Consider the following 15,456-nt stretch of genomic DNA (forward strand, 5'->3'; position numbering starts at 1 on the left):
TAGACGCCCGCATAGCCTTCCAGCCATGGAAGCTCAGGCTCGGTCCGTTGCAGTGCGAGGCGTAGATAGTTGAAACGAAGGACGAAGGCACTCGCAGTATCCCTAGTTGGGGTGCGGATGCCGCTTTGACGTCAGATACTCTTACCACAAGCAGCTCCTTCCGCAGGTATGCGAATCCTGATCATGGGGTGCCATGTAGACAAGTCAACGCTCGGAGTGGATCAGCTGCAGCATGATGAGTGCAAGAAATGCGATCGGTGCTGGACAATGACACTGACTTGCAAGGTGGGGAGGAGAAACATGCGCAATCAGCTTCCATTCCATTAAACTCGCGTCAACTCAAGCAGTGCAGCTTGATCTAAACATCGTCACTTGACTCAACAAACACCCAAATAGAACCCAAATAGTACCGCACAAGAACTGAAAACGCCCTCGCCACGTGTTGAAAAAAAGCACGACTGCGACTCTCCAAGCCCATTTGCACTGATGTTGCAAGATGCTTCCTTTCAGCGCCGGCGGGGTGCGCACTGATAGAATGGTTAGCGCAGTGCGAAACCGTGGAACTGATATACTGACCATGCAATGAGCGCACAGCTGATCCTTTTGGTCGACGAAGTTGTAATTTGATGGGTGACCTGCCTGCTGCCAGTTTGGGCATGGATATTTGTTGTAGCCACCACCTGTCGCGCCGGTAGGTCTGCCACCAGTAGACGACTGTGGCATTTGGTTTGAACAAGACGACATGATGAAGCTGGAGAGAGGATGAAGAGACGATTGGAAGTAGGTGTCGAATCTCGATATCTTGCAAGATGAAGGTCTGAAAAAATGATGGCTGTTCCGTAGTTATATATTTCGTATCGAAGATACTGCGCGCTTTATAGTTACACAAGATATTTTTCTCCATCGAGTCTTGCTATGCGGTTTCCGCGCCTCAATCAAAGATCACTAGACAGAGCAACGGTAGCTAGGTAATTTTCGCCCCTACCGAGAGCAGTCACATTGCATTGATGTTCGGGCCCGGGAAGTGGCCGTCAGGCAGTCTTGTCAGAACAGCGAATACGCCACACGGCACCACGAGCGCCTCACCACAACGGAGCGTCGGAAGGAAACCACCTCAACTGTGCCTCCGCCACACTAGTCTGCAACTCCCGGAGCCGCTCTGACAACATAATTTCTCCCGCAACACCTATCGTGCGATGCCTATTCCGCTCTGCCCTTCAATTCGGCTGTGCCGAGCCGGCCCTTTTGGCAAGCGCCGCACACACCGATTACATATTGCAACAACACCGGACAGCCTGAGGCATCGGATTTTGGGTCCACTCCAACAGCCCTACCAGCCAAAAAAGCTTACGTATTCCGCTCCGAGTATCATCGACATGTCTTACATCGGACCCACACATATAGCCTCCCCTGGAAGCAACAGTGCTACCTGTCAAGTGCTTGCAATCCAACATGGCGCTAAGGGTGAGTGAATTGGCTCCCTCCGAGCTATGGATTCTTGTATAGACCGCTGATCAATACCGCTACATCACAAGATGCTCAACAGATACCTGGCATCAGCCCGAACTCTCCTTGACCGGCACGTCATTTTATCCGCATCCATCCAATGACTCTGCATAGGGTCTATTACCCATACACAACATGCCATACGGCCCGATGGCTGTTGAATGAGACATACATACCAGCTTCCCGGGTAGAGCTGAGGGGACCTGCCGCGCTGTCGGACCTGAGGCCGGTCGGTTTTATGGTATCATACGACTACCCTCAACAAGTACCTACACCGAGAGACCAGCCAGGCATCCGAGGGCATTGCAAGGGCACAAAGATATCAAGGGCTCACTGGTACTGCCTTAGGCAGCTTCCGAGAAGACTGAGTTGCCGAGACTTTAGGGTCGTGTGAGCGCTGGCTCCCGTGTCGGAAGCAACAGATACTACAACCACGTATCTTTTACAAAGCCTAGGGTAACATATTCTCGCGCTTTCCATGGTAGTTGAAGCTAGAGTCTGTATAGCTCAGTGCTTGTATTGTAGGATGCAAGACTTACGTCTGGGTTTGGGGACTATGCTAGAGCACAGGCTTCTCGGAGCAAGTTCCTAAGCTGTCGACGCCAGACTCCGAACATACAAATCGAAGAAGGGATCAAACTACCTGTTTGGTCTTCGCAAGGCAGAATCATACCCTCGAGCACTCTAATGGCGCAATCTCGAGCCAGTGAGAACACTACTCGCACCGGGTGACTTCAGCGCTCCAAGCCGCCATACCGATCCGATGACTGACGCCACGGCCGAACTGACGAAGGAATATATCATCCAGCGGATATCTATCTTCGGAGGGAATTCAGGCAGAGGATCCAAAGCTTTTGGCTTCGTTTCGTTCTGTTTCCTCAAGCTGCATCCAACGCATAAACGCGCTTCAAACTTCCTCCTCCACAACCGTGCCGCACGGCTCGCTCGATGCGACAACCGCGACCCTCAGCCACGAACTTGGCTAATCGGGATAAATGCTATCGATAAGCGACGTATTTGTCATTGTAGAAGAGGAAGCATACCTTGGGTGGTAGGGATGAGTGGTTGACAGTGACAATTGGAAGACGAAATGGGCCGAATACCCCAGCGATTGGCAACACAGCTAGGAAGCTATAAGAGGGGGACATGGGAGTGAACAGTGGCAAAAGCTACTTTGCCGCTGGCGATAGGCACGAGCCGTCTTCTCGAGGCTGCACCTTTCCTCTGGTCAGGATGCTCGGCGTTGCCGACTCCAGACCACACCCTACACGTCTTGGCAAAGACTTCCTCGGAGATTTAACTCGTGAACGCTTCCTTTGATGTACGGCGCAGTACCAATCACAATCACCGTGCAAAGGTCATCGTCATTGTGCAAAAGGAAACAATGCGTTATCGTCTATAAGCGATAACTACCATTGGGCAGACTACGTCTCGGCAACGCCTCCGTATGCTAGAGGGGTATCTAGGATACTCTATAAGCGCTTGAAACACCGCAAATGGTTGTTACGAGACCTCAATTAGGTTCGAGGAAGGGTGAAAGGATGCGGGGAACCAAAGTATAGTCCAGAGGCACTGCCTCACTGCATGGGGGCCAAAACCGGTACTGACATGTTGACAGTCGTAGGCAACAATGAGCTTCTATGGAATATGATAGGCGTGGAAATATCCAGTGAGCCACAATCTACACAAGGGGCGGTAGAGATGAGAGTGTGATCAACCGGCTAGCAAAGACCAGTGCGTTATCATACGTGATAGGCCACCGTCTGTTCAGCACCCTCCAGCATGACTCCCCCCTCTACGCATCAAATCTCCAACATGACTCCACCGCCTTCTTCAGCATCGAAGAACTCATCTTCCTCGTCTGATTCGTCCTCCTCGGCTGCCGTCGTTGGTACAACAGCAACACCCCCATCTTCCTCGTCTTCTTCATCTTCCTCTTCTTCACCCTCTGCTGCCTTCGTTGGTACAGAATCATCAGCTGCGCCTTCAAGCAGCGCGATAACCTTCCAGGCAGCGATAGTCTCAGTCTGCAACCTCTTGACTCCCTCGACCACACCTCCCACATCCTTCCCGCCAATTCTCACCTGTACCCTATACCCCTTCTCCGGGCTACTCGCTCCTTTACCAGACTTGCCTTGGTCGCTCGTGACCCGGACGTACTTGATACCCTTATCCGCCGCAAGCGTGTTGATCCGCTCTTTCGGATGCCAGCAGTCCACACCATCCCGAAGAATGCGCTCGAGACATGGCAGGATACCCAGACGACGGACAAACTCCTCGCACACGGGGATGGAGCCCTGAGAATCGATGTAGAGGGCGCCGATCACGCTCTCAACTATATCAGAGAGAAACTTGGGTGGGTCAGTGAGCGAGAGCGCATGCCACGGGAAGCGGTTGTCGTGCGCTAGAGCTGTAGCGATCGCATGACGTGCCTCGTTATGTTGTTGCAGGGCTGCAGTCCGCCCGGCGATGAGCTCTGGGCTTGAAGATCGAAGGAACTGCCACAGAGCTCTATGATGCACTTCTGGCTGGAAGGTGGACTTGTTGGTCAACTCTTCCGCTACCGTAGTCTCGAACATACAGTAAGTCAAGAACGCCGCGTTTACCATTGCTGTTCGGACGCCATGCATCTTCCAATGCGGCAGCCTCGACTCATGAGCGTAGAGCCTCTTCGAGATGATGTAGTCGAGCACTGCGTCTCCTAGAAACTCAAAACGCTCGTACGAGCAGTGCACGTTTGGGCCGCGGAACGTAGAGTGGGTGAGAGATTCTAGTAGGAGGTCCTTCTTGTTGAACGTGTGACCAAGTAGCTTCTCCACCAGGGCCAAGTTTGTTACTGTGTCTTGAGAGGGGGCCGCGTTGTAGAGTATCTCGTTCGCTTCCGGGATAGGCGTCCATTTCTCTAGCGGTAGGAGAGCTTGCACACATGCGAACGCTTTGGGGAAGCCACCGATCAGATACGAAGCACCAATGAGCGACTCTATGACGTCGGCGATGAGCTTCGATGACTTCTCTTGCTTAGTCGGCGGCGCGCTATCAGCGAGTGTATCACTAATGTATCGCGGCTTCCACTTTGCGCCGGTGAAGTTCTTGTAGAAGATGAACTTGTCTAAGCCCGCAGCAAGTGTAGCTCGTGCCAGGTAGCCGTTACTGACAAGCTTGCCTTTCTTCCCAGTGAGAATACCTTCGGGCATGATGAGATTTGCAGCCATCAGATGAAGCGAAGCGACGAACTTCAAAATACAGTCGCCAAGGAATTCCATCCTCTGGTAGTTGTCGCGCTTGTCAACCGCGGATGAAGTAAGTGCTGTGATGATGACTGGAAGGTCCGATGCCTCGAATCCAGCTGGCTGGAGAATCGTCGTTCGAAGTGTATCCGCGATCATGTATACCTCAAGCTTGTGCAGGATCGATGGTAACAACAAGCCCAGAATGGCGTATCTAGTCGGAAGAGCTTCAACAAGACATGATGAAGCTAGTAGACTCTCTACTTTGGTATACGCTTCGCTCTTGTTTGCGTTCTCAAATACCGCATGTAAAAAGTCTCGACGTTTGGGCAAACGCACAACTTGTATCAGGGTTTCGTCAATGCCTGTCAGGTCTGGGGACTCTGGAAGCTCGATAGACATGGGCATGAACTTCCGGAGGTCTCCTTGCAAGGAAGTCAGACCCCAGTTCGATATGTCCAGGTTTCCTTGAGCCAGAATTTTGGATGCTGGGCGCTGGCCTTCCGTTGTCGCATTCCATTCGTAGAGCTCGTTCTCTGTCATCATATATCCCGATGAGTCGCATGGAGCAAGTAGACAGAGAAAGTCGTCGACCCCTTTGATGATGTGTGCTCCGAAAACCGAGCGCAAAATCTTCCACGTGATGGAGCGTAACAGATCAATGTCGATGTCGACCAAAGATGCACCGTAAAGAGCGGAGGTTGTAGCAGTGTACTGCTTCGATTCGTTCCAGTGCAGTAAGATATTAGAAATCTCATGCATGGGAGCTGGTGTTAGTAGTATCATGCGCATCGGTTCCTCCCCTGGCGTCTTCACCTCAAGCAAGGTGCGGTACCATAAGTCAGGTTCGCATTCATGAGATTGCGCAACCACCGCCCACGGATCGAGAGTTTGAGAAACAGGTACAAGGGATGGGCGATCGTCTGGAATCTGGTATTGGGCCGCGTTGTCGTCTCCCTCTTCTTGGACGGGGAGTAGATTCTCGTTTACCAATCCGTGCAGGTAAAGAGCCTTATATGCCTCAAAGGCGGCGTCTTTCTGAGCCATTCGCTCGGTGCTCCACGACTGCAGACTCTTAGCTTTCCTTACAGTAGGGTCGACAGAAATTGGTAGCGTAATAGTAGCAGTGATCCGCCCCAGGGTGTTGGTAAAGTCGATTTCAGGTCGCGTGTCGACGTAGGCGTTGCCCCCTAAACGCGCGCAGAAGTGGTAGAGATGTTGAGCCGCGTTATCCAGAGTCAGCAATGCACTAGTGTCTCCAGTAAGTGAAGGCCGATTGGGCAAGGTACGAAAGCAAACGCTGCTAGTAAAGGCTTCTCACTCACCCGGTACTTGGGACACTGAAGTAGCGCTCACCCACCTCGTCCTTCTGTTCTGCCTCCTGAGCCACCTGAACTTTGCGCTTATCGTCTTCATACGCTCTCCTCATCTCAGCTTCAAGCCCTTGCCACGATGTTAAAGATCGTGTTTCGCCAGTATCTGGGACGAGAATGAAGTAACGCGACTCTTGTCGCCTCGCTCTTCCGCGTCGCTGAACAAAGCTTTTCAGATTCTTGGGTCTTTCGAAGCATACCACGAGATGGCAACTAGATACGTCGACGCCTTCTTCAAGAACGGTTGTAGCCAGGACGAGATTAATGACCCCAGCACGGAAGTCGTCAAGCGTGGTTTGTTGGTTGGCTGGTTCTGCCAGGGCGCATACGTTTGTTTTGCGCTTGCTTGTCTGCGACGTACCGACAAATGTCCCTACCCGCAACAGATCCTTGGTTCGTGGGTGGCATGCTAAAATTTCAGCAATTGATGCTACCCAGACTCGCTGTTCAATGAATACAAGACCGGTAAAGCCTGGGGTGCCATTGGCTTCAGCGACCAGAGTGTCGATAAGCTTTTCAACTTTGTGGGACATCTTCTCGATGATGGTAGCAGGTGAAGGTGCAGGATTCTGAAGGGGAAGGCCTTGGAATATGCTCAGGAGATGTTGTCGCTCATTGGTGGTCAAATCCAGTAGTTGTTGATCCGAGCCGCAAGTTGTCTTTTCGAATTTGCCAATGCATTGGTGTACGTAGTACTCCATTGCCGAGATTCCGAGCTCGTCTGCCATGGCTTCAGCTTTAGACACCAGCTGTTTCAACTGGTCGAGGCAATAAGTCTTATTGCTATTCCACAGTTTGTTCAGCTGGCGAGAGACATCGAAGCCATGCTTTTGTTGGTCCAATAATGCGACGACGTACGGATCCTTTGCAAGATCATATGTGCGTAATGCATGCTGCAACGCGATAAGTAGTTGAGAATGCTGTTGCCCTGGAACGTTTAACGAGTAGTTGACCTGAAGTAACTCCGGTCTGTGAACATGCCGTATGAGTTCGGACCTATGAAGCTTTGGTGTCCTTACGGTGGCGTGCAGGTTCCGCTCTATCTCCCTACAAAGATCAGAATAGTACCCGCGTCCAAACAAGCCAAACTTACTGGAGACCCTGCTCGGTGGCTGCTGCTTTCATAACAGGGCTTGCACTCAGCCCAAGAACTTTGGGCAGCGACTTGCCACCATTATCCAATTGAGGCATATAGAAATTGGACATGATCAGATTTGCTGGGTGCTTCAAAGTACAGTGATGCGCTGCAGAATGTTAGCGGGGCCTTCTCTTGTCAACGCAACAGACTGGCCTTCGTCAAAAATCAACAAAGCCAGCTTGCTCAGCTTAACAAATCCGTGTGTGAGTGCGTCAAGCAATACCCTGCAAACGTATCAGCAGGCGCGTGTGGCTTCTCTTGCGCCCATGCTGTGGACTTACTGGTGTGTTGAAATTACGATGCGGATGTGATCCAAAACGCTGTCCCACTGCGCCTGAGTGGTCCAGAGATCAACGTCATCTCTTCCGCAAAGCAATTGGTATCCGAGTCCAGGTAAATGAGACTGGAAGACCTCATGTTGCTGCTCGCATAGTGTAACTGTGGGTGCTAGAAACCAGACGATCTAAAATGCGTCCCGAATTCGGTGAGATGAAGTTTAGTGTGGGGACTTAGCGGCAGGTATCCGTACCTTGTCGGGCTCGCACGTCTCCAACTCCGCTCGTGTCCGTTCGATGGCTCTGCAGACTTGTCAGTAAAATTCTCTCATAGCGAAATTCTTCTCCCTACATGTGCGTCTTTCCTGAGCCTGTGTCCATGACCACAATGACGTTGCCGTTCATGCTCTCTTCCACCATCTCAGCCTGATAACCTCGCAGTTGGAACGCCTCACTGGGCACAGCAGGAGGGGCTTCAGCATCGTTATCATCTTGCATTGGCGAATCCATTTGTAAATCGAGATGATGCGACACAAGTTAAAAAGCGTTGAAAGTCACCAACTTGGTGTTGGGTCTCAGTGCTCAAAGGCGACAGGGTGCTAGCTTGGCCGTGTTCTGACCGCGGACAATCGAAATGCAGAACCCCTCACGTACTTCTATCTGCTCTCGTTGTTGCACAAACAACCCAATTGGGTTTGTCGCGTCACTGTCTACGAACCAATGGGATCAAGTATTAGGCATTTCAAGACATCATTTTCGTAAATGCTACATAAGTCGCTTCATGCCCTTAGCACCAAGTCCATCTGTACCGACTCGGAGCAGGATGGTGCTGTGTCATAACCTTCTACCTCTACAAGTTGGTGAGGTAGTCCTCAACTTCGGACGGGCTCAACTTCCTGAATCGCGGTCCGACGGCTCCCTCGACACCCTCAGTACCAAGCAGCCTCTCCTCTGGCGGTCCGACAATGCCAATCTCAACGGTCTCGCCGTTCATCTCTCCTTCTATGGTCTCCTTGAGGGTGAGCAGGGCGATATGGATGGCGTCTTCGAGCTCGAGACCGTCGGTGTAGCGCTTCTCCAAGAAGGTCTTGGCGCTTGTCGCGCTCTTTCCTATGGCCGTAGCCTTCCAAGGGAAATAACTGCCGCTGGGGTCGACCTGGTAGAGACTTGGTCCGCCCTTGAGGATTCCACCAGTCTTTCCGCTGACCTTCTTCTTCTCTTCGCTCGTCTGCTCTTCGCTCTTGCCTTCGGCCTCAGGTTCGATACCATCGTCCCATCCAGCAATCAGCAGACTGACACCGTACGGCCTGACACCTCCAGACTGTGTAGCCTCCTGCATCACTCGCGCCACATCCTGTACTAATATCCTTGTGGGTGGGTATTCGTTGTAGACGCGCTTGTAGCCGGTATGTGAGACCTTGCGAGCCTTGTCGACGAGAACGCGGTAGTCAGGACCCATGCCCGAGTAGACCATACCGATGTTGGGTGTTATGAGACTGATCTTCGATGACGATTGCGAGTCGATGAGCGGCGATGACGATTTCTTCTCGGTAGCGAGGACAATGCCGTTGGTGGCTGCGAGCTCTAGTCAGCGCTGTTGGGGGGCTAATGAACGATATAACGCACCCTTGATTCCTAGTGAGGTAACACCCTGGTTGACGGCGTTCAAGGCATACTCTGTTCAGGTATTAGATGCTGTCTGCTACAAGAAGGCGGGAATCGTCATATCCCTGGGCCGCGTACCGATTTGTACCAGCTTTCCGCTACATGAATGTTAGCAAACATGTCGTGCGTAATCGATAGCGCAGTGTTTACCTGGGGGAGAAAGTGGTCAGGGAGAAGGAGTATCGGTCCGCCATGACGGTTGCTTGACAAAATCTAGAGGCGGTATATAGGAAGGGGCGTAGTCGGCGGCGGGAGGACGTTCAGTGGGGTTGGTAGACGACGCGGGTACTGGAGGCGATCTGCTAGAGCTCCAGGCTACCCAGAGCTTCGTCGCCGGAAGCGCCAAGACCGGCGCTCGGCGTAACCACAGTTCCGGTTTGTCTGAGGAAGCTGCAACCCCGAATTCTTTGAGCTTCCAGAACTGCTCCTCTGCATCACCACCCCGTTTACAACATCCTGCCACCGTGGCCCTAGTGTCATACCGCCCAAGGAGGCGGTGTCGGAACATGATCCGCACTACCGAGACACTTAAGTTGGCGAATGTCTTCCCCGCGGCTTCCTGATTGATCACTTCGTCATCTCATGCCTACCCACATGCTATATCACTGGTAAGAGCTGCATTAACCTCCGCCTTGTACCTTTACAGTTTCACACCCCGCCATGTCTTCTTCGTCCGGATATCAGGCCATGCCAGGCTGGTACTGGCCTGATGACGCGCCCAAGACAGAACCCGCCCACGCGACATCCCCCTCCACAGGTTCCACATCGCAACCGCCACCTTCAGCCACCTCCAATACTAGCGACAACTCCTCATCGCAGTCGCACAGCTCAAGACGCACCCACTGGCCGCCCAGACAATGCAGAATCTGCCTCGAGACAGTTCAGCCGACATTCAATGTTCCCTCACAAAGCCTTCCTGGCTTCTTACAGTCGTCCAACGTTGTGTACGAAGATGAAAGTGGCCGTCTGATCCGTCCATGTATGTGTAAGGGATCATCCAAGTATGTTCATGAAGCTTGTTTGCAAGCTTGGAGGCATGCAGACCCTAGCTATGGGCGTAGGAACTACTGGCAGTGTCCGACTTGTGGCTTCAAGTACCGACTTGCGCGTTTAGGAGTTGGGCGTTTCATAGGCAGCGCTGGTATGTATTCCATTTCACTTTAACAGAGCAGTGCTAATATGGACTATAGCTGCTCAGGTTGGTTTGACTGCCATTATATTGATATCCATCGTGTTCATCCTCGGCTTCGTTGCAGATCCTATTATCAACCTGTATCTGGACCCATGGAGCCTTTTCTCCCCCTTTTCCTCGTCGGAATCTGACTACGCTTATTACTACGAGGATGAGTCGGCCACTTGGTACGAGCACTTTGCGAAAGGCTTCGCTAGCATGGGTGTGCTTGGTTTCTTGAAAGTCCTCATCGCCAGCCCACTATCTTACTTCAGGATTGGAGGCGGTCGAGGTCGAACGACCGGTCGAGACAGATATGAGCAGGTCAGCTGGATCATCATCCTCATCGGTGTTGGCACATTTCTAGCGGTACGTGGAAAGCGATGAACATTATTGTGCAAATGCTGACAATGACCAGGCAGTATACAAAGGAGTCCGTGTATGGAGTCGCCGAACGCTTGAGAAAGCTGGCGAGCGTGTCATGGATGTCCAAGGTGACAATGATGACGATGACGAATAGCCATGACTGAAATGCATGCAGTCGCTTTTCGGTTTTCCTCCACTCAATGCTTGGTTCTACACTTTCCAAATTCCGCACTTTCTTAAATTGCCACAAGTTATTCCTCAATACTGTGTCGATTAGTCTACGTGCGAAGATCGAACCAGCCCACGACCTCCATATCGACATTGCGCGTTTTGTGCTCGTCGGCTTTGTGGAACGTGGAGCTACCTGCCATTGGCACTCATTTCGTCTACCTTGCCTGCTCCTGGAGCATCCTCTCTGTGGCTTGAACGAAAACAGGCCTTTGGCACATCTTATCAAAACTTGTAATGAATTAATTCTTGGGAATCACAAATGAAATCGCGCGCCCCCTTCATCACTTGCTAGTGACGCTGCCATCTATGAATCCCAAATAACGCCATGGGGTATGTACCTCAGCTAAGATATGCTGCGAAGCCTGCCCGTCTATAATGGCATTGCTCTGCGATACCATACGCCCAAACCAAACCGAACCCAACTGTACCAATCCGATCCAACCGTGAACAAACGAGAAAAAGTACAATACAATATATAGGCCCAGGGTATCAATGTAGAATATTAAAAGCCACCTCTTCTCTCTCTCTTTTTCTTTCACCTAGTGATCGCCCAAACCGGGCTTACCACCCTTCATAAAGACACGCTTGGTCGCACCAACCTTGCCTAAATCACCAAATTCTGTCTTCTTTCCCCCTACAGCGCTGCCAGGGCGACTGTCACTCCTACTGTCGGTGCGCTCGAAATTTGGATGGCTTGAGGTAATGACGTTGCTGCTCACGGTGCGAGCCTGCTTCATCATGCCCTCAATCCACTCCAGCTTCTCGCCGCTGAGATCCAATTTCTTGGCTGATGGGCCCGCCATTCCGACTTCCCTACCCTGCCAGGAACTGCGAGACGAAGTTGTCGAGGGTATCGTCGGGTCTTCAGTAGTGGCACCTGGTGTTCCAGGAATGAAGCTGGGCATCGGCGGTGGCGCTTCGTCGCTTGTAAAGGCTAGACCAGATGACTTGACGGGTGTGGTGGATGGGCTGGCCAGAGGAAAGCCAACGCTGATGCGTCTTTCCATCTTACTCGCCCTGCTGTCAGGTCTCGTCGGCGAAGTATCGGGGTTCTTCACCTCCAGACCCAGTACCTCAAATTTGCCTTCGCTTGCTGTCCTGCGGCCGTGGTGCTCGGCGTACTGGCGCAGGTACTCGCCTAAGTCAGACCAACCACCGCCGACACGCACCATGACACGCTCGCCATTCTCGCCAACGCGGCGGATGAACAGCTTGATCGGCTGTTCTTTGCCAGGTTGTGTGAGATGATACAATTTGATATCGTTGTCGCCTCTCGCAGCTGCAGCCGACCTCCGTCCTGAAGCAGCGTTGTTCAACTCGAATTCAGTCTTTGCAGGGGACAGTGTGAGCTCAGGAGACTTGAGGCCGCTGACTGAGCGAGCTGCGCGTAAATATCCACGACTACTTTTCGCGAGAAGGCCACGCGCTGACTTGACTTCGGGCGCATCGGGGCCTGGGCCTGATCTAAGCCTAATGTGGGCGGGGATAGTCGTGAGGATGTCGGAGATCTTTCGCTCAAGTTCTTCAGCGCTGTTGTTCGCTTTCTGAGCAAAGTGCGTCGGTGGCCATGGAGCGCTTGATGTGTCATCAGCAGTGGTAGTAGTCTTGACTGGCCGACGCTTCGCCATGGCTGCATTCAGTTCAGGGCGTGGCGCTCTCATAGAACGGTTAGTGGCGTTTCGGACTGAAGGAGACTCCTCGATGGTACTAGGTGGGCTTGAATCAGGCGACATATCTGTGGACAGCGAACTAAGACTGCCTCTCCATGATCGCGGCGTTTGAGGAGGCTCCATAACGGGGCTGTCCTGTCCATCGTTCTTTGTAATCGTGGGATTGCCGAAAAGCGCCAGAGGTTTGGGCCTGCCTTGTAAAGATGCTTGGGATGAATGGTCGTCAGTCTCTGTATGGATGGCGACTTCTTCGGGGCCTTCATCAAGATCGTACTGTACAACAGTGTCGCCTTCTTCGAACTCCGAGTCTTCGTCAACAGAGGCCGGTCCTGGTTCGAAGCTCATCTTCTCTAGATGTGTGGTCGCAGTAGGGGACTTCGATGGTGACGCGAAACCTTGTGCCAGCTCGTGTTCGGTAACATCGGTCTCACCCGAGACTTGTCGTGCGTTGCTGGAGCCGATGGAGGTATGAAGTGTTGAGTTACTGCTGCTCGATGCGTTCATGGCATAGTCTCCAGAGAAGATCCCACGCTGGGGCGCACTGAAGTAGTCATCCTGCATGGCGTTCTGGCGGCTGCTCTGCGAAGCAAGCTTCGGTGGTGGCGATTGGAGTGTAGATGCGACAGAGTCGATTCGAGCATTGAGAGCATCCAATCTGGACGTAGTAGCGGATTGCACAGCCGCAGTGGGTGCGATAATGGACACATCGTTACCAGCATTGACTGATGAGGATGCTGTTGTCAATACCCGCTCGCCGCTTGTATGCGTAGTCGTACCCGCATCGACCTCTGGTTGTAGCGCAGGTTCAGGGGCGCCCTTCCCGGTAGTGTTAAAACCTTCCACCCGTCTCCGAACCTCGAGATCGATTATCCTCCTTCTTGATTCGTGTTTCCATTGCCCATAGTCATTCTCTGTAGTTTCAAAGACGTCTATCCAGTCCTCGGGTAGACTGTCCTCCTGTCCTTCGAGTGTGTCGAGCATCTTGTCTAGTTGCCTCCCCAAGTCGCTGACCTTCTGATGAAGCACAAGCGATATGGTGTCTACTGCCTTTTTCCACTGCTCAAATGCAGCGTCGGACGTGTCTGCTGGCGCCTCGATGGCATCCCAGCCTAGCCGCATAGCTTCTTGCGCCGTATCGAGTTCGCTGGTGTAACGCGGGGCTTCGCGGAGGATGGAGACGCGGGCGGTCCACGTGCTTAGGCGGGCTTTGAGCTGGGCGTGGTGCGGTAGGGCGGATAGGAGGGTCTGGGTGATGAGAAAGGAGAAGTCGTCCATGACCTTGTAGTGCTGGCGATTGGCCTCGTAGCCCGCAGAGGACGGCCTCGACCTGCCTGCCGGGTGCATATCCAGCACGTGCTCCTTCAGCTCTTCGACATCAAGCTTCAGCATCTCGTCGGCGATGTCGTCGAGGCGCGCCTCGTGTTGCTCCACCTCGACCGACAGCATCGAACCCCAGTATTCTAATGGCGGCATGACATTGCCCATGTCGGAATCGGCGACGTGCTCCCTGATGCGCAGCTCGATGCTCTTCCTCCTCTGCTCGCGGACCTGGGCGCTGGGCTGCTCGAAGCTGCCCGACCACCCCCATTGCTCAATCTCGGCGCACCATATCTTCAGCCGCTGCGCCGCCTTTGCGACGCGCGATCCCAAGTCCCTCTCGGCGGCGGTGAGAGTCTCGATGCAGGAAAACATTTTGTATTCGTCGCGTGTTGTGTCGAACGGCATGGGCTTTTGTGTGAAGGCGCGGAGGGTCGTCTCGGGCGACAGGTCGCGGAGGCGGGTCTCTTCCGAGCTGCCATACGTTCTGCCTCGTCTGCCGGCGGGCGACATGGCTGGTGATGGGACGCGACGGGGTGTGAGGGGCGGGATCATGCGCATAGGCGACCGAAAGACGTCCATGATGGCGGTTGGCAAAAGTTGAAAGAGCGACTGGTGACAGGGAAGGTACAAAGGAGACGAGTCTCAGACAGAGAAGGTGCGGCTGGCTTTGTCGCTATCAATGCGACGGTCAGTAAATCGTGTCCTTTGTCTCCTTCCTGTTGCCGCCGTGTTTGCGCTGCCGGCAGCCCAATGTTTATTGACTGACGCAGTCTTCGCCGAACATCTTGCGCCGTGCACTCTTGCATTGGTTCACCCGCCTTTCGATATGACTAAGCCCAAAAGCGTGCTAGCCGTAGATCACTTTCGGACTCGACTCCTGCGCCCTCACCAACATTGCGTGACATCGCATTGAGATGGTACCTTGATGGACCGCAGAAAACATATAAGTGAGATGCTCCGTTCATCATTCCTGAGCTCTAATTCTGTCTCTTCTACGCTGCCAAGTGCATCGCGGAATAAGGACGCGCCCATCACGCGTCTCCGCACTCCCCCGCATTCAACTTCAACCGGCCATCCTCTGCTCTGTGCCGTCTACGCAGAACCATATTATACTTTCCACCACCGTTACTTTTCTTCGGACGGCTTTCGGGTCAGCCTCTGGCGACGTGCACGGAACGGCGGCGTCGGTATGCGCACTTTTCCGATCTGCTATCTGACCGTCAGATTTTGACCGCAGAAGATACGTGCATCGAAGCGGCATCTCTTCCTCATTTCAGAAGCTACCCCACCACCTATATCGTCATTCCTCTCTGCCAAGCACCTTAATGCTCCGCCCCGCGTTCATATCTCTTCGACCTTCCGGAGTGCGTTAGCCAATTGCCTGTATACCTCGCGGTTACGCAGTGCCTGCGTCCAGCTACAGCTACCCGCATGTCGGGATACGATGGCACGAGAGAGCAGGGAACTCGCCAGGTTCAGTAGAAGCAGCTATCCTCGGAATGGAAGCCTTGACG

General features: G+C 53.0%; 4 protein-coding genes across 4 annotated transcripts; 1 reads left to right on the plus strand and 3 right to left on the minus strand.

Annotated features, from left to right (window-relative positions):
- Positions 1-3,308: 3,308 nt before the first annotated feature.
- On the minus strand, positions 3,309-7,661 carry J4E78_006111 (uncharacterized protein; the record flags this gene model as incomplete). The annotated part of the gene is given in 5 exon segments (XM_049366725.1): positions 3,309-5,923; positions 6,090-7,102; positions 7,200-7,330; positions 7,342-7,468; positions 7,657-7,661. 5 exon segments carry the CDS (start codon positions 7,659-7,661, stop codon positions 3,309-3,311), a joined length of 3,891 nt encoding a protein of 1,296 aa, XP_049221431.1.
- Positions 7,662-8,369: 708 nt separating this feature from the next.
- PCA2 (putative proteasome subunit alpha type-2) lies at positions 8,370-9,378 on the minus strand (the record flags this gene model as incomplete). Its single annotated transcript, XM_049366726.1, has 4 exons — positions 8,370-9,094; positions 9,146-9,196; positions 9,263-9,282; positions 9,335-9,378. The coding sequence occupies 4 exons, from the start codon at positions 9,376-9,378 to the stop codon at positions 8,370-8,372; spliced, it is 840 nt and encodes a 279-aa protein (XP_049221432.1).
- An 809-nt stretch (positions 9,379-10,187) lies between these two features.
- On the plus strand, positions 10,188-10,875 carry J4E78_006113 (uncharacterized protein; the record flags this gene model as incomplete). The annotated part of the gene is made up of 3 exons (XM_049366727.1): positions 10,188-10,278; positions 10,375-10,724; positions 10,774-10,875. The coding sequence occupies 3 exons, from the start codon at positions 10,188-10,190 to the stop codon at positions 10,873-10,875; spliced, it is 543 nt and encodes a 180-aa protein (XP_049221433.1).
- Positions 10,876-11,491: 616 nt separating this feature from the next.
- On the minus strand, positions 11,492-14,521 carry J4E78_006114 (uncharacterized protein; the record flags this gene model as incomplete). The annotated part of the gene is made up of 1 exon (XM_049366728.1): positions 11,492-14,521. One exon carries the CDS (start codon positions 14,519-14,521, stop codon positions 11,492-11,494), a length of 3,030 nt encoding a protein of 1,009 aa, XP_049221434.1.
- Between the last annotated feature and the right edge of the window lie 935 nt (positions 14,522-15,456).

The sequence above is a fragment of the Alternaria triticimaculans genome (genome assembly GCF_023758025.1).
Source record: "Alternaria triticimaculans strain BMP 0046 chromosome Unknown scaffold_8, whole genome shotgun sequence".
NCBI classification, from domain to species: domain Eukaryota; kingdom Fungi; phylum Ascomycota; class Dothideomycetes; order Pleosporales; family Pleosporaceae; genus Alternaria; species Alternaria triticimaculans.